This window comes from Schistocerca gregaria, chromosome 1 (genome assembly GCF_023897955.1).
Source record: "Schistocerca gregaria isolate iqSchGreg1 chromosome 1, iqSchGreg1.2, whole genome shotgun sequence".
Lineage (NCBI taxonomy): Eukaryota > Metazoa > Arthropoda > Insecta > Orthoptera > Acrididae > Schistocerca > Schistocerca gregaria.
Window position 1 is genome coordinate 277,358,602 of NC_064920.1, and position 20,179 is coordinate 277,378,780.

Here is a 20,179-nt window from a genome sequence, read left to right on the forward strand (position 1 = left end):
AAGTTATATCTTGACAACTCATCCTCTAACAATTTCTCTGAGTTCCTGTGTTCCCGAATGGCAAATAAAAATTTATATTTAGATCTGTTTCACATGTATTCATGTCACATAGTTACATGTACAGTCCCCCATGTGCACTAAATATAAAAAATTTGTTTATTGGATGTATAAAAATAGAATTTATAAAAAGTGTCACTGTTCGGAGATGTACTGACTTCTTCCACTTTAAACTTCATGATTACCAGTTAAAAGAAAGATCAGAGTATTGTAACTCAAACTGCCAAAGACTGTTTCTGTAATACTTTAATAATTTACATGAGAAAATTATTGTACAGGCTCTTAAAATACAAAATATCATTTAACAGCAGTATAACAGACAACAAAGTTAAGAAATTTTGTATACACATAATACAAGTATTTACATCTTTTCCATAAACTTACATTATTGATATTTCAGCAGAATGTGCATGAGAAATTGGCCAGTCAGTCAGTCTTCCAAATCCTCAACAAGAAATTGAAACTTTTGTTTTGAAGTGGAATATATTTTATTCATTAACTTCTAAATTGTTTACTGTATTTCCAATCAGCAGTTTATAAACAAAATTGCGAATAATAGATAAAATAATATTTACAGAGTGAGCTGAGTATCCCAGCAAATTTACTGAATTTAATACAAATTACCTAAGACCATACATGTCTGATTTCTGAAAAATAAAATAATTGAATATAGAAACTGTTATGAGAATGTTTCATGGAATGTGTTTTTGACAATCACAGATCAAACTATGTCACACAAAAATAACTGTTAGAGTTCTCTACTTTCTCTTTTAAAACTACATCCCCACAACTGCTTCATTTTCAGTGCCTACTAATTCAAGTTTTATAAAAGAAGGAAAAATTTCTGTACCTAATATGTTTTATACATTTCATAAAACAACAATATAGGTGACAGACAGGACTGAACAGCGAAAGTTTTGAGAGTCAATAGTACAAAATCATCTTTATTATTTCTCTTCAACTGAATGTGCGTAAAAGTTATGATTTTTTTATGTTACTTGTGTGAATTCAGGTAAACTGTTCTTCACTTAATGTACTTGTGTTGTTAATTTTTTGTTGAATTTTATTGCTTTTGGAAGCATATCAAATAGTGTCAGGTACAGCAGTCTCAAACATCAGTATCAAATGGAAAAGACATATGGGTGCTGAGATTTGCAAAAGTTCAACGTCAAAACTTGCTTGCTGGCCAGAGATGAAGTGGCAGAGAAAAAATAATAACTGTACGAAAACAAAAACTTTAAAACAGAATTACAAGGAGACATTATGGCTGACCAGTACCTACCTCCAGGATGAAAAATACCAAATACGTGTTGAAAGGAAATCACTTAAAAAACAAGCACACATACACACCACACACAATATTTTCTCCCTGAGAAATGAACAATCAAAACAGCGAAAAATTATAGACTAAGGGATTTAGTGTACATCAAGAACTGCAAATCTTGAAGAGGTTTTCACATCACTCTGTATACAAGTGAAGTACCGTATGTAGCAAGTAACTGAAACACATATTGACGTAGTCTTGGCAATAAAGTACTGTACTAGTGGTGAACTGTTTGTTCACACTATAAGATCATCAGTAAGCTGTCTGATGCAGAGAATTGCTCATTCTCCTGACAAATAATTTTGGCTGTTGCATACAGCCATGAACAGAGGTAAACACAGAGATTTGAAACTGTAAAATATATTGTTTAACAAGAGTCAAAACTCAAAACTGATTGAATTTGGATCTAGAGTCACACCTTTTAACATTCCTCTTGATTTCCACTGTATTTAAAACTATAATTGTTTCTGGTCAGGAACAGCCTAGGTTCTGAAGTTGGGATCTGGAATATGGGTGTGGTTCTTTAAGCGTAATGAAATCAAAATGCAGTTCACCTTGTCAATATCCATGAAGTGAGTTATAGGTTGTGTAAACACTTAAACTTGGCATACTGCTCTAAAACTTTTTAAAAAATGGGAAAAAAACTTAAATTAGAAGCTCAACAAGCAACATGTATGGTGCTCTATAAAATATCCTAATAAAATCATTTATAAAGAAAAACGACTGAAAGAAAGTTCCAAGCACAGACTGCATTATTACACATGTGGCAAAGACTCACACATAGTACTTATACAAATGTATGACAGCATTTTAATGTGTTATCTGGCAAGACAACATATATAACTTCTTTTATAATTATCTACTGTAAAAGTATTACTGACATTAACCATAACAAAATCCTTCAATAATGTTCTTTGGTTTGCCAAAACACAAATAATCTTCAGTCTTTTAATAATTAATTCATCGCCACCATCATCTTACAGCAGAGAAATAGTATCCACAGTCTCTTATAGTGTCCGACTTTTCCATAAGTCCTTACCCTTCACACTTACAAATGACAGTACTCAAGAGAACATTACTTCTTTTGCCACCACAAAAAAATTAACAAATGCAAATATTTAGTATGTTTGAGAAAACTGTGTACTATTTTGAAATACATATATTCTTTGGTTAACTGAGATAGTTACAAGAGTTTTGGAAGCATTATGTTCCAATTAAAGCTAGAAGTGCTGCTAGTTGGCTCTTTAATGTAGATGAAAAAAAGAGCAATAACTTCCTAAAGCATACATGGCCATAGTGTTGATAAACAACTTATCCTCTGTGGAGATGATTTGATTTTATCCATGTTAACAATATAGAATAATCATTAAATTAACAAAATGATACACTAATCTAGTGCTTAAATGCTGCACTAAGCATGTTTTAGACTGATGAATATCACAAAATGACAACTTTGATGTTGGTCTGTTTGGCTAAAAACAGAAAGATAAAAAAATATACATTTCTAATTGCAAAGTGCATGGGCAAGCTCTGTGAGTACTATTTCTAAACAGCTTGCAGTATGCACATACAATTCACAAAATAAGTTTTTGTTTACAAAAATCTTAGCTGAATTAGCTATGAGGAATGATGTATAATTGTACTGCACATTTGGAACAAAGAGGAAAATTCTTGCAGTTGTCTTACAAAACTGCTTATAAATTATATTCTCATTACAATGGACTGTTCAAAGAGGTTTGGGTACATTGCTCACAAACTGGCCAATGTAATTTCCACGTGGATTGTAATTTGCTACAATTATAGCTCTTCCATTTTTGGAGCGTGCTATCCCCATACCAAGTTCTTTGCTGCTCCTCCATATCATTTGTGAAAAGTGACCTAAATGAGAAGAAAAAACTATGAAGTGTTAAATGTTCCTGTCACAATAAGACAAAAATATATTTTAATTCATTTTTGTGGATTTCAAATAAACTACAAATAATTCTAGTGACAATGACTCTACTACAGATTTTTATGAGGCAATGTAAACATTCTCTCATAATAAGCAATGTGATCTGTTATTACATGATAATTATAATTAACACATTAACCAACAAGTTTGAGGTACTCTGTCTCATTGAAACTGAATCACTGGGAGTCACTACATCTATTTTGGGGAAACCTAATTATGTACTGTGTCAAGAGGAGGCAAACACAAAAGGATAGGGGTCTATTAACCAACAGCAGTTCAAACATATGGCAAATGATGGTACCCCTTATAAAAATGGCAGCAAGTGACAGGGAAGGGTGCTAGGTGCTATCAGTGTGTATGTCTGAGAGCCTCATTCAACACACTAAAGAGGCTGCACCAGTAGGTATTGAGAAAAAAGATGCAATCAACTGCAGATTGTGGCACAAATTGGGGCAAATGGTGCCTGTCACTTTGGCTCCAAGGTCACACTTGGATCACTACAGCAACTGGCAGAGACGGTTGAGAAGACAGCCTTGCACATGGAGTTTCAATGAAGCTCACAATTTGCAGCACTGTCCCCCAGAACTGATTGTGGCCTTTGGTTCTGAGTTGAGTGGAAGGACTGAGTCAGAGACTTTGAAAGTTTTGTGACAAGCCAGGCTGTGATTTCCTGGACTTGCATCATAAGGTTGAGAACTGTAGGGCCCCCCAAATAGTCCAGGTGTACACTACACATCAGAGGCTACTCTACTACTCAAGTAGCTGATTGGGTGCAGGGTGCACATATGGTTGATTTTTTTTTTTTTTTTTTAGATTAGGCAACTTTCCACATAATCCAGATAATGATAGCTGTAGATAAGTGTAATATTGAAAGAAATGCCTCCCACAGGCCAGAGTGTTAAAACTGTAATGGTAAATTGCTGAAGCATTTGTGACAAGGTACTAGAGTTTGTAGTATTCATGAAAAGCAGTGAATCTCGCATAATACAGACAGCTGATGGAAACCTGAAATTGATAACAGTGTAATTTTTGAGGACAATTTAAGTGTATCTGAAAAGTACAGGTAAATAAAAAATGGAAGTTGTGTATTTGTTGCAATAGACAAGAAACTCATATCATCAAATTGAAGCTGCATGTGGGATTGTCTAGGCAATACTCAGTAGCAGGCATAAAATGATAACTGATCCATCTCTCATCCACCAGACTCATCTCCTGGCATAATAGAAAACTTAAGAGAAAGCCCCAGTGCATTTGGAGACTTGAAATCCAACAACCTAAAACAGATGGTTAGGAACCCCACTCATGATAGGAACATATTGTATCTATGAGTAATTGCAACAATCAGAGCTTTGATGATGTCCAGATGGAAACTAGTATCAAAAGCTGTGTTGCAGTTGTGGCAAAAATGATTACCAAAGTACAAAGGACAACTAAACCAAGCAGAAAGATATAAATGAACAGTTAACTATATAAAACAGCAGTAGTGTCATATCTCAATGAGAAACTTGAAACTTTCAGCACAGGGCAAGAGCGTGTACAGGAACTATGGCTCAAGTTTAAAAGAATAGCTGACCATGCATCAAATAGATATGTACCCAGTGGAACAGTCCATAGTGAGAGAAAACCTCCATGGTACACAGTCTCTGTAAAGAAACTTCTAAAGGAACAAAGGCTGCTGCATAATAGGCATAAAACAAAGCGTAGGGCTTTAGATAGGGAGATGCTGAATGACAAGCATTTGGCCGTAAAGAGATAGTACTACTTTATCAGAATATTGTCAAATGATATTTCACAGAACCCAAAGAAATTCTGGTCATATGTAAAGGCTGTTAGTGGCACCAAAGTTAAGTGTCCAGTTCCTAGCAAATGAGACAGGAGCTGAAACTGAGGGCAGTAAAGCAAAAGCTTTAATGCTTAATTCCATTTTCAAATACACCTTTACAAAGGAAAACTCAGTAAAAGTGCCTTCATTTAATCTTCACACCACTGAAAAAATGAACAAAATCAGTATTAGTGTCAGTGGTGTTGAGAAACAACTGATATTGTTGAAACTGAACAAAGCTCCAGGGCCTGATGGAATCCCTGTCAGATTCTATACTGAATTTGTGTCCGAGTTGCCCTCTTCCAACGATCGTCTATCACACATCCCTTGAATAAGAAACTGTGTCCAGTTCTTGGAAAAAAGCTCAGGTCACACCTGTCTACAAAAAGGGGTCCGCAAAACTACCATTCAATATCCTTGACACTGATTTGTTGTAGAATGAGGTATCTTGAACAGAATGGCCTCCTCAGTGCCAACCAGCATGAATTCTGGAAAAAAACAATGATCATGTGAAACCCACTTTTCTCAGATGACATACTAAAAGCACCTAGCATCCAGCACATGTTGGTCAAGCGATTATTCATGTTGGTTTTTGAACATTTTTTAACACATTCAAAATTGATTTCTGAATGAATCTTAAGTTGATTTTTGAATGTGTGTGATGTCTCTGCCAGGGGAATCCCCATCACATCTAGAAATAAAAATCTTTCATGCAGACTAAAGGTGGCAGGGTACACAAGCTGAGCTGAATAAACTCAAACAGGTGAATGCTAATCATTGTTTGTTTATGTGCTTGATTGGGTATGCAAATGATAAACATTATTCTAATCATTAGTGAAATATATAGATTCAGACTATCAGAATGGGAATAAACAACTTAGAGGAATAACAGGTAAGAAAGTTTACATATTATCTTGTTCGTATATCTCTGAAAATGAAATGATGACAAAATTTTTGTCACACTACTAAAGGTGATCCCTAGTCTGCAACTCCTTAAACTCTGTTTTAATAATAGCACAGAACATGCTTTCTACAGGCATGTAATAATGCCTAACTGGAGAATAAACATGGGATAACTGAACTGGTTAGTTAAGTTAACCAGAGAATAAGTTTTCACAAATTACTTGTTGTTGTTGTTGTGGTCTTCAGTCCTGAGACTGGTTTGATGCAGCTCTCCATCCTACTCTATCCTGTGCAAGCTTCTTCATCTCCCAGTACCTACTGCAACCTACATGCTTCTGAATCTGCTTATTGTATTCATCTCTTGGTCTCCCTCTGCAACTTTTACCCTCCACGCTGCCCTCCAATACTAAATTGGTGATCTCTTGATGCCTCAGAACATGTCCTACCAATTGATCCCTTCTTTTAGTCAAGTTGTGCCACTAACTTCTCTTCTCCCCAATCCTATTCAATACTTCCTCATTAGTTATGTGATCTACCCATCTAATCTTCAGCATTCTTCTGTAGCACCACATTTTGAAAGCTTCTATTCTCTTCTTGTCCAAACTATTTATCGTCCATGTTTCATTTCCATACATGGCAACACTCCATACAAACACTTTCAGGAAAGACTTCTGGGCACTTAAATCTATACTCGATGTTAACAAATTTCTCTTCTTCAGAAATTACTTGATTAAGTAATTAGTAATAACAAGATCATTTGTTAGAATGAGAAAGGAGAAGAAACAGATTATACTGAAGAATGTGACAATCCCAAATTTATATAAAAATTTGGAACTCTACACTACTTTCCAATCTCATGCTTGAGGAACTGGAGTGTATGAATTAAATGTGAAACTATTTCCTAACATAAAACTTTTTGCTTGTAGTAGACCTAATAGGTATTTGATATTGGTACTTTATGAATTATATTCTGTAGTGTTATTTATATAAATGACATACATAAAAATGACCATTTTCATTTCCACTGTCCTGAATATAGGTTTTTATGGCTTCCATTACAAAACATACACGTTTGGATTCCACAGAGAAAATACAGTGCATGCAATAGAAGAATGCTGTGTGAAGAGGCATGCCACTGTATTTTGGCACACTTAAGACCAAATAACATGTCTTATATTTCATCAAACACATATGTCTTATATATCAAACTCATCAAAAAGATGTGTAGAACAAAATGAACATAATTTTGAAACATCAATTTTTTTTTTTTTTTTTTTTTTTTTTTAATTCTTGGTGTCCTATCTCAAACACTCAAGGGGTAGGGGGAGTGTCACTATCAAGTTTTTGTCCCAGTTTGGGAATATCATAGATCTTGGGTTGCAGAGAAGTGCAGCACAAATAGTCACAAGTTTGTTTAATCCATGGAAGAGAGTCACAGATATACTGAAGGAACTGAACACTGTTGAAGACAGGTGTAAAGTATCCCAAGAAAGTCTCCTAACAAAGTTTCAAGAACAAACTTTAAATGGTGACTCGAGGAATAATACTACAATCCCCTGTATATGCTTCAGATACAGATCATGAGAATAGGATTAGGATAATAACTACATGCACAGAGGCATTTACACAATCATTCTTCCTGCACTCCATACATGAATGGAACAGGAAGAGCCCCTAATAACTGGTACAAAGGGACAGTGGTTTGCAGAATATAGATATAAATGTAGTTGCAGATGGTGTAAGGCCATGTCTATGCCACCCTACACCTGTGATTCACCTGTAAATGGATTAATCTAAGTCCTGCATTGTGTTCACAGGAATTTTGTAATTTCGTCACGCTGTGAAAAATTTTCACCAGATGCTACACTTTGCACTGAATCATAATCCCTAACAAAATTGCAAATTATCTGTAATATTACAGGTGATTATGAGTGTACAAGTGATCAAAGTCAACCTGAAATTCTTCAAGCCACACTTGAACAGAAATTTCTTCAATAGGTATCAAAACTGACATCCCAAAATGAAATTTATTGCAGATGTACGTGCAACTGTAAGACTGTTCAGGAACCCCATCAAAGTTACATGGATCACTTCAATCATACAGATAGTATGTCTTTTCAGCATAGTTGAGCACATGACCATTAATCATCAATTACCATCTTCAGAAATGATGTTGTGGCAAGTTCAGGTCAAGTAGATGTGTGGCAAAAATCGATTGCATGTGATCAATGCAAACAGTCAAGCATGAGTGAGAATAATTAGGTGTTGGCTGTTTATGATTGTATGTTAACTGAGATCAGGTTACACACTACTTTTGTTTAGTAGATTGATTTTAAACTACATGATGGAATCAGATTCTAGTTCTACAACTGATGAATATCTATGGTTGCATTAAAGTGGTTACATTAATTTTGTATCCAAATTGGGAGAGCAAACACTTGTCGACTGTAAATTGTGCTTGCCTAAAAGATCAACAATTAGGGCTCACACTTCAAGCCATAATGATCTGAAACAGCGTGTTAAGAGGGGACACAAATCTTGGTATGTTTAATTTGAACAAAAAGTGAGGACAGGGTCTGGTCAAGGGAAATCTTAGGCATTCAGATAAAGAGAGAGGAATCATTAAAAGTAATTTGGTTAAAAGAATATGACAAAAGCACTGGAGAAACTTTTTGGGATTGTAGCAATAAGCAGTAATGTTTCTCAAGCTAGTGTGGACCAGTGTGTCATAACATAAATAAATAAATAATTAAAAAACTACATGATTTGGTCATGTGTTTGATTCCCTTGCTCATTTCACTACAGCCACAATACATAATTAACTCTGCTGAGTTTAGAGGTGGATATTACAATGCCTCACTGATGAATACCTACTACTGTTCAACAGCATGAATCATTTGAGTGTTATCACATTGTGAGCCTACAAGTAGTTGGATGGGCATATCAATGGATATGTTGGGCACAACATATTCATGGTTGTCACAACTTTCAGCTGTGGTCTATGGAATATTCCCACACCTGCAGATCAGATTCTGGACTTCTGCATAGTATGAACATCAATCAGGGATAAAATCTGAGCACTTATTGCATCCGCTGTGTCATCAGAGCCACTGGAAACCATCTGCTTGCAGCCAGAATAAGACCACAGACTACCAAACCACAGCACAGCTAAACATGGCTACTCTGGTGTTGTGAAAGAGGTAAAGTAACCAGTGCTTGCTACATCACACTGACAGTGACCACATGCTGTAGGCAATTTCTTCATTAGGAAGGTGATGTGGTTTTTCAGCAGTATAATGCACATCCACATACAGCTACTGTGATGCAATATGCTCTTCATGATGAACAACAATTGCCCTTGCCAGTAAGATCACCAGATGCCTCACCAGTTTAACACACTGCAACAAAAGGCCCAAGACGCTTGGGACAATCTGTCACAGGATACCATTTGGCACCGTTACGATTGTTTGCAATTTCTGCATGTGAGTATACACACCTATATTGCCACCAGAGATGGGTAAATTTATTCAACTGTTTGGGTACCATTTACTATGATGTGTACTTCTCATTTGGTCTGAATTTATTATGTTATTGTTGTGGTCTTCAGTCTGAAGACTGGTTTGATGCAGCTTTTCACTCTACTCAATGCTGTACAACTATCTTCATCTGTGTACATCTATTGCAACCTACATCCATCTGAACCTGCTTACTGTATTCATCTCTTGGTCTCCCTGTATGATTTTCACCTCCCCCTCCCCCAACTTCCCTCCATATAATCTATTGATCTAACCTACTTTCTTGTGTAGCATCACATTTCAAAAGCCTTTACTCTCTTCTTGTCTGATCTGTTTATCATCCATGCTTTGCTTCCATGCATGACAAACTCTAGAGATATACCTTTAGAAAAGACTTCCTAACTATTAGGCCTATATTTGAGTTAACAAATTTCTTTTCTTCAGAAATGCTTTTTGCCATTGTTAGTCAATATTTTATATCATCTTTACTTTGCGCAAGTAGCAAAACTGATCTACTACTTTAAGTATCTCATTTCCTAATCTAATTCCCAATTTGAATGTATTTCATTATCCTTGCTGCCCCACAACCTCCTGATGCTGTACCTGTTGGCAGTCTAGTCCCTGCACATTCCACCAAACAGCATCTCGACTGCAACTTGATGTGTCTTCTTTATAGGAAGTAACAATCTGTCAGTACCTGTTTTCTTTGGAATTGGAATTTTTACTTTTTTTTTTTTTTTTTTTTTTTTTTTTTAGTCTGATGATATTTCGCCTGTCTCATACATCATGCACTCCATATGGAATAGTTTTGTTATGGCTGGCTCTCCCAAGTCTATTGGTAGTCATGACAGAACGTTGTCTACCCCTGGGGCCTTGTTTCAACATACGTCTTTCACTGCTCGGTCAAATTTTTCTCACAGAGTCAAATCTCCAATCTCATCCTTGTCTACGTCCTCTGTCCTTTCTATTCTATTGCCCTCAAGTACAACTGTCTTGTGTACACCCTCTATATACTCCTTCTACCTTGCAGCTTTCCCTTCTTTGCTTAGTACTGGTTTTCCATCTGAACTCGTGATATTCATACAGCTGCTGCTTTTTTCTCCGAAGACCTCTTTAATTTTCCTGTCGGTGATTTCTATGTTCCCCATAGTGAAATATGCTTCTAAATCCTTACATTTGTCCTCTAGTCATTTCTGCTTAGCTGTTTTGCACTTCCTGTCAACTTCATTGTTTAGACATTAAAAACAAAGATTCCAAGACTTACCAAGCGGGAAAGCGCCGGCAGACAGGCACATGAACAAAACACACAAACACACACACAGAATTACGAGCTTTCGCAACTGGCAGTTGCTTCGTCAGGAAAGAGGGAAGGAGAGGGAAAAATGAAAGGATGTGGGTTTTAAGGGAGAGGGTAAGGAGTCATTCCAATCCCGGGAGCGGAAAGACTTCCCTTAGGGGAAAAAAAGGACAGGTGTACACTCGCGCACACACGCACACACGCACACACACACACACACACACACACACACACACACACACACACACACACACACACACACATATCCATCCGCACATACACAGACACAAGCAGACGTGTGTGTGCGAGTGTACACCTGTCCTTTCTTTCCCCTAAGGGAAGTCTTTCCGCTCCCGGGATTGGAATGACTCCTTACCCTCTCCCTTAAAACCCACATCCTTTCATTTTTCCCTCTCCTTCCCTCTTTCCTGACGAAGCAACTGCCAGTTGCGAAAGCTCGTAATTCTGTGTGTGTGTGTGTTTGTGTGTTTTGTTCATGTGCCTGACTGCCGGCGCTTTCCCGCTTGGTAAGTCTTGGAATCTTTGTTTTTAATATATTTTTCCCATGTGGAAGTTTCTTTCTATTTTATTTACATCATTGTTTAGACATTTTTATTTCCTTTCACATGCTTCATTTATGGCATTTTTATATTTTCTGCTTTCAACAATTAAATTCAGTATCTCCCGTGATGTTTAGGGATTTCTACTAGGCCTTGTCATTTTACATATTTGATCCTCTGTTCCTACAATGATGAACTAGCTGTCATGTCACTTGTCAAGAAAATGACCCTGTCTTGAGGATACTGCTCTTTTTTCTGGTAGTGTAGTTTTAACACTGTATACAATTACTATTCAATACAATGATACAGTAATGGTAACTTTAACTTTATCTGATGACTGCTTGCCCAGGGTACTGCAGGCCAGCCATGGAAGCTGCTCTTGCCAATCGAATGGGACCACACTATGCCCCCATCTTTTTTTGTGGGTTTTAGCCTGTAGGCTATACAGACATACGCACCTTGTTGGCCAGTGTCATTCGAGCAGTGAAACAGGCATCACGAGTATAACAGTGAAGTTTGTGAACGCAAAATGGGAAGAGGGAATTATTCAGTTCCACAACGAGAGTTTATTTGCAATTCGTATGTGCATACAGAGTCAGCTCATACTGTTGATAGATTGACTGAACAGAAGTTTCCAGGCATTTGAGTTCTAAGTCATGATGCAGTTCACAAATTAGAGGTGCTAAGCTGTTTAAGATAAGGCCCTATAAAGTATCAGTAGTACAAGAACTTTGACCTCGTGATCCCGCAAATGGGTTTAAAAACAAGTGCATGAAGGTGAAATGGATTCTTACCTCATTCTGTTTTCAGATGAGGCTTGGTTCCATTTACACGGACATGTTACTTCCCAAAACTGTTGGCATTGCAGTGCACATAGACCTGTTGTGCTTCATGAGGAACCTCTTCATGATCAGAAATTAGAGGTTTGGTACACAGTTAGTAGTGAAAGAATAATACACCCAATTTTTTTAACGACACAGTTATAAGTGAAAGATACGTGCAAAACATTTTGCAAACATGTTTTATTGAATTGAGGTGAAAGATAATGAAGCTTTGCATTTTTTTCAACAGGATTCAGTCAGGGCTCATATGGCCAATGTTTCTTAGCATGCAATTCATGATGTGTATGATAAAAGGTGATTAGTAACAATATTTGCCTGCTCAGTGATTTTTATTTGTGGGGTGCACTGAAGGACAAAGTGTACACAACAAATCCTCACATGATAAAGGAGCTCAAGGATAACATCCATGAATCAATTAATTCAATATCTCAGAGAGAATTACATAGTGTGATTAATAATTTATTGAGTAGCTGTCAGAAATGCATGGAAAATAATGGCAGGCAGTTCCAGCATCTCCTTGCATGACTTGTTGAGTACAAAATTTATTCACCCCTTCAGTCATAAGCAATCCTTTATGATAGATTTTAGAACATATTCATCAATCACCAAGAACTACTTCCACAACTACTTTGATAGACCAAAAGTGTTTCACTGTCTATTACGAAAATAGTAAGTTATAAGATATATTTAAATAATTAACATCATGTTTTCTGATTAGCCCTGACACTTGGCGATATTAAGAAGTAAAAATACAGTCTGAATTAATCACAGAGATTGAATATCTTGTTCTCATTTCCTGCCTGTAGTATCATGAAGCTTTTGTTTTTTTCATTACCAATATAATTGGTGCTGTAGATGTGGTTTGCTACTATAACAAAGACTTGTCACATCCATCAGTCCCAAACAACAAAGTTGTAAAAAGTGCAGATTATTTACAGTACTACAACACCGATTTAAAACAATATGTAACATGATAGAGGTGTCATCCACTTCATGATGACTGATGCCTAGCATACAGTTCCTTTTTTAGTTATATTGCCTGATGACCATTCATACACTGCACATCAATGAAAACATTGAAGTCTCTACTTTTATTTCTTATGTATACATCGTATTTTGACAGAATTGGGGATGGAATAGGGGGAAATATTACAAACCATGCATTTTTGAGCAGTTTTGGTGGAATGTCAAGACTGAAGATTCACAAAGTCAAAAATCATACTTCCTTGAACAGTATCCTGAATATAGTTTAAATAACACTTCTCTACTTACGGGGAGATTTTCATTATTTTCTGGCTAGTCATTTAATTGCAATAATATACCAGGCTACACCCTGAGACTGCCATTACTGTTATAGCTACTACCACAAAGAAAACTTGGGTGTAAAGCTTGAATTTTGATAGTTACATCACTTTACCATTATTAATGAATAGTTCCCTCATTTGAGAGTTCATAGTTAGCTTGTAGTTGCCTTCATTGCTGCAATCCACAAAGGCTGTGATTGAGCCTAGCTGTCATACCAGTGCACTATCACCACTGTAATGCATGCTAAGCACCTATTTCACCAATGACGAGTGGAAATATTGTTTTTGTGCTCCAATACAGTACTGCTATGTTCGGTGGCTGTTGAGTATACAAGGCAAATTTCAGCCTTTTAAGAAACAGTAAAATGGGAAATTGAATATTATTGTTTAGTATACAAGCAGTCCTCAATAACTGAGGAATGGTATCTGTTGTGCATAAGTAGAGTTAATAAAATTGAGCTATGACGCACAGTGATTAGCCAGGATAAAGTTCACAGGGCAGAATGACAAATTTAAAAAAAATTTTAAAAAAGATTAAGCTAACTACATGACATTACCGGTGATTAGAAATTCTATGTCACTGATTACTGGAAATTTAATTATGCAATTCTTGCTCAATTTCATACATGAATAACAATAATGATTCCACCCCCCCCCCCCCCCCCCCCCCCTGTATCACTCTTTAAAACACCACATTTTTGCCCAAAAAATTTATGCCAGCACACTACACAAACCCATACAGAATGCAACACTGTTTGAATTCCACATGTGATTATCATATACATTTTCTGTCACACAAGGCATTTTTTTTAGACATTGTCTTCTTTGTTTTATTATCTCTCTTTTTTTTCCCAAAGTCACAGTCATACAAGTTATATTTTGTTGCTGCTATGCAAACTTTCTGGGATGATTTGAATTCCACCTAGTCTCATAATTGCCTATTTTGCAAGTGTCTTATTTCCTCACAAGTATTTGTATCTTTCCTCTTACACTCATTTATTTTCCATCATTATAGGCAATTTATTGACTTTTTTATTTGAAACTGAATTTCTGAACAAAACATTGACTTTTTTATTTGAAACTGAATTTCTGAACAAAACATTAACTTTCTTGAACGAAATTCCTGCCATTTGACTGCAGATTTATATTCATTCTTTTCACACAATCAGGATTTCAGCTTTATAGCCATTTTCAAGGGTAATTTGAAATCTCAAAAAACAACCAACCTGCCTCATTCACAATTCATCATTGAAATAACATTTATCTGATCTCATAAACCAGCTGTTGTATTAAAGTAGATGTGTATATATTTAAAAGACGTAATATACTGAAACTGTGCATATACAGTACAACAAATAGTTTATAAGAGCAGGCAAATGTTATTTCGATGATGACATGTCAATTAGGAGGGCAGACATTTTTTGATGCTTCAAACTGTGCTTGAGATTGGCTACAAAGTTGAAATCATGATTGTTTGAAATGAACAAATACAAATCTACAGTCAAATGGCATAAATTTCTTTCAAAAAGTTCTAGGCAACTGTGGTCCCCCACAAAGGAAAAATTGTTAACGCAACTAACAGTTTTACTACTCATGCCAGTACACCCTTCTACTTGAGTTTTCTAATTTCCCAACAGGCCTGCTACAGCTGGAAAGCACTTCCCTACATACAAGAAGCATTTCCTTAGATAAAAGTCATGGAATTTTCCTTCTTATGGCCCCCTGAGTAACAGCATCCAGTATAAATTTCTGTCATATGCCAGAACACTTTTTTGGTCATGTAAAACTTGAAAATTTTTAGTTTTTTGGCCTTCTTTCAAAATTAGTTTCATAATTCTTTCGATTATCTACACCTACTCCTGCATCCATACTGTGAAAACTGTTCAACAGTTGCTCGTAGAGGGTACTTCCCATTGTACATATGGACTGTGGGATGGACAAATGTTTAAATAACTGAATGCACACTGTAATTCATCTAATTTTGGGCTCATGATTCCTATCAGAGAGATAGGTGGACAGTTGTAGCATATTCCTAGAGTCATCATTTAAAGCCAGTTCTTGAAACTTTGTAAGTAGGTTTCTTGGGGTAGTTTGTGGCTATCTTCAAGTGTCTGCAATTTAAGTTTTTTCAGCAACTTTGTGACACTCTCCCATGGGTCAATCAAACCTGGGATCATTAATGCCGGCCGTGGTGGTCTCACGGTTCTAGGCGCACAGTCCGAAACTGCGCGACTGCAACGGTCGCAGGTTCGAATCCTGCCTCGGGCATGGATGTGTGTGATGTCGTTAGGTTAGTTAGGTTTAAGTAGTTCTAAGTTCTAGGGGACTGATGACCACAGCTGTTAAGTCCCATAGTGCTCAGAGCCATTTGAACCATTTGATCATTAATGGTGCCCTTCTCTGTATAAATTTAAAATCTGCTATGAGCCATATTTAGTATGGGTCCAACACACTTGAGCACTGTTATAGAGTGGGTGTCAGGAATGATTGGTAACCAATTTCCTTTGTAGACCGATTGCATTACTCTGCTATTATACCAACAAACTGAAGTCTGCCACCTGCCTCACCCATAACTGAGCCTATGAAACTGCTACATTTCATATCCCTACAATGTGTTATATCCTGATATCTGTACGAGTTGACCTATTCCAACTGTGAATCATTGATCTGCAGTCATATAATACTATGGTTATCTTTTTAATTTTGTGAAGTGCAAAATTCTACATTAGAGTACCTCCTTATCAATAAATGCATTATCATGAAAAGGCTGAGGTGATTATTAATTTTGTGTACAAGGTCTTTAACATACAACATGACCAGCAAGGGTCCCAATACACTCCCTTGGGCACACCCAAAGTTACTTATATATCTGTTGATGAAGTTTCATCCAAGATACCATGAGGCTTTCTCCCTAACAAAAAATTCTCAATCCATATATTTTTCTTGATACCCCACATGAGTGTACTTCTGATAATAGACTGAAGTGGCAAATAAACTGGTATCAGCATGTGTATTCAAATACAGAGATATGTAAACAGGCAGAATACGGCACTGTGATCGGCAATGCCTATGTAAGACAAGTGTCTGGCACAGTTGTTAAATCGGTTACTGCTGCTACTTCGATATGGGCTTCTGGAGCATAAGGCCCACTCGAGAACCCTTGATGACTGCATGATACGAAGCTTTAAGACTCACCTGGGCCCGTAAACACCAACATTGGACTGTTCATGACTGGAAACATGTTGCCTGGTCAGGCGAGTCTTGTTTCAGATTGTATCAAGCAGATGGACACATACAGGCATGGAGGCAACTTCATGAATCCATGGACCCTGCATGTCAGCAGGGGACTGTACAGAACTGATGGAGGCTCTATAATGATGTGTGGCATGTGCAGTTGGAGTGATATGGGACCCCTGATACACTTAGATATGACTCTTGACAGGTGACATGTACGTAAGCATCCTGTCTGATCACCTGCATCCATTCATGTCCATTGTGCATTCTGATGGAATTGGGCGATTCCAGTAGGACAACCTGATACCCCACACATTCAGAGTTGCTACAGAGTGGCTACAGGAACACTCTTCTGAGTTTAAACACTTCTGCTGGCTATCAAACTCACCAGACATGAAAACATTATTCAGCATATCTGGAATGCCTTGAAACATGCTGTTCAGAAGAGATCTCCACTCCCTCATAATCTTATGGATTTATGGACAGCCCTTCAGGACTCATGGTGTCAGTTCACTCCAGGACTACTTCAGACGTTAGCCGAGTCCATGCCATATTGTGTTGTGGCACTTCTTTGTGCTCACGGGGGCCCCACATGGTATTAGGCAGGTGTACCAGTTCCTTTGCCTCTTCAGTGTGAAGTTTAGATGGGGTACTGAATCAAATGCTCCTTGGAAATCTAGAAATACTACATCTTCCTTACTGCTGTGATCTGCAGCTTTCAATATGTGAGAAAAAAAAGGGAGATGGGTTTCATGTGATCGACGTTTTCAGAACCCATGCTGGGTGACATGGAGAAGGTCATTCTGCTCAAAGTACCTCATTAAGTTTGAGCTCAGAATACATCTTAAAATTCAGGATATTGGACAGAAGTTTTGTGGATCACTCCTCTATGTCTGTCATAGATGGATGTGACCTGTGCTTTGTTCCAACTACCGATTATGGATTTTTGTTCAAGGAATCTGTGGCAGATTATAGCTAAAATAGGTGCTAACTCAGCTGCACATTCAGTAGAGACTCTGTGACATTCAGCAGTTTTCTTAACTAGCTCTGAGTCAGAGCTGCTTGTGCCCTGTTCTTTTTCAGTACAAAACTAAGTGTGCACACTGATGATCAAGCACTTCTTACAAATTTGTAAATGGTGCCTAATCCCATGTTGTATGACAGCACGTGTACTACTTATATGATGAGAAACCCTGGTATAACCATGGCGACAATTAGAGGTGAAATACAGATTGCAATTCAGCAACATATTATCCACAAGGATGAGCTGGATGAGGAAACAAAATCCAAGTACATTAAATATGTTATACTAATCCTTTATGTAGAATTATGTAAAAGCTTGCACTCCATTTTTTGTCTTGTTCATGCCTTTCCCCACAAGACAAATAGCAACAATATACACCTGCCATTATTATAACAAAATGATTAACCAGAAAGCAGAGAATATCCACCACTAAATAGAGAAGGATTATATCTTTTACAACAACAACAAAAAACAAAACAAAAAACACAAAAATGCGGTTTGACAAATATTTCTTCATATATCATTATCCTATTGTCCAGAATATAATACCTACATATGAAGTGGAAGAAGACTGTTGCAATTCCAGAGAAGTGTGGCACACCTATGCTTGTCATGCAATCAATACACAGGAAGCCAGGGGCCATTCATAATGAAATTTATAACAGAATACCAGATACCCACATTTCAGAGGAATCATATCCCACATTACTTACATATGTAATGGTATTCATCACACACATATTCCCCAGTCAGAAGTAATACCTTCAGTAAGGTAGAATGATTTTATGTTCTCATTACTGATGAGATGTAACTACTATGGATGCAACCATTTGTTAAATGGACTATCATTGGAATGTGAAATAAAGTTCCCTTTCTTCTAGAGGAGAAGATTACTGTTTAACTCCAGTCAACAATGAGGTCACTGGACACAGCACAAGCTCAGAGTAGGGTGGGATGGAGACAGCAATTGGCCATGCCCTTTTAAAGGAACAATCCCAGTATTTGCCTTAAGTGATTTATGGTAATTTTCAAAAACCTAAATGTAGATGGGGATGCGGGTTTGTAACCATCATCCCCATAAATGTGAGTCCAGTGTACTGACTACTGTGCTACCTCACCTCAGCCCCTTTTTTCTGTGTGCCACAAACAAAATTTACCACAGAGGAAAGGAATACAAAATAACAGCTGCCATGAATAACCGAACATACATTTTCCAATGTACACACACTTGTCTCATAATTTTACAGGATGACCTGAAAGACTGTTAACATTTGAAAACATGCTGTTCCTGAAACAATGGAGGTAGTGATGTAAAACTTGACACACATGCCTGAAATGACATGGGGTTTTATTTAAATGAAAAGAAGGTGCAAAAACCAGCCAATGCTCTCACTGGACAACAACATGTAAGTGACGCTGCATGAAAACACCCACAACTGCAGAATTTGAGCAACTGAAAATACTACAACATTCGGCAAATCTCACTGGACAATGAGAAAGTCATGGTGTGGTGTGGATTTATCACATCAATCATGATTCGTCCCTTTTTCTTTGAGGAAATGTCAGGTGCTGCCTTTCAAACTGTCAGTATGAGAGGTGTTAGGTATATCAGTGTGTTACAGTATCGCATCACCTCTAGTATGGCTAATAACCAACTGCTGGAATGTATGACTTTTACACAGGATAGCACTCCACCCCATATTGCAACATGTGTGGAAGATCCCTTTGGCACCTCATTTGGTGAGAATCATGAGCTGAGCTTCCCCAGGTCCCCAGATCTCATTCCATGGTTTCCTGAAGTCACAATCATCTTACCTCATTAGGGATGCTGAAAGACAACATCTGACAACAATTTGTCACGATACCTACTGATGTGCTGTACAGTGCTGTTCACAACGTTGTCTCTTGGCTACTGATATTATCGATGAAACAGGTTGAGCAATTGTTGAACAGAACATTTCTAACACTGTTAAAAATCAGTTGTTGTGCCAATTATTCCTTTTGTATCATATGAAACATCAACTGTTGGTCATTTTGTGCACTTTTTTATTTCAGTAAAGCCTCATGTCATTTCAAATATGTGTGCAAGTGTTTACCTCTCTACCTACATTAATCTGCGAAGAACCGAATCTCAAATGTTAACAGATTTTTAGGTCACCCTGTATTTTGAGTAAAAATCTGATAAAATACGAGTGTCATTCCAAAAGTAATCCCTCCTACTTTTTTGTGGTGACTTTGGATGTCCATTTAAGATGCCACTGGTGTAGCGCTAATGCTTGAACCTCTCTCTTTCATTTTCAGCTGGTTACATTGTTCTGTGGTAGTTGGCACCAGCAGGGGAGTTTA

The 20,179-nt window shown here is 37.1% G+C and overlaps 1 protein-coding gene across 5 annotated transcripts in view; it reads right to left on the reverse strand.

Moving 5' to 3' along the window:
• Positions 1-285: 285 nt before the first annotated feature.
• Positions 286-20,179, reverse strand: part of LOC126340742 (uncharacterized) — a 1,108,193-nt gene continuing 1,088,299 nt past the window's right edge. For all 5 annotated transcript variants that reach the window (XM_050001714.1, XM_050001719.1, XM_050001715.1 and 2 more), the window contains exon 10: positions 286-3,259. In XM_050001714.1, the coding sequence (XP_049857671.1) occupies positions 3,108-3,259 (152 nt within the window). In that variant the 3' untranslated portion in view covers positions 286-3,107. The remainder of the gene's footprint in view (positions 3,260-20,179) is intronic.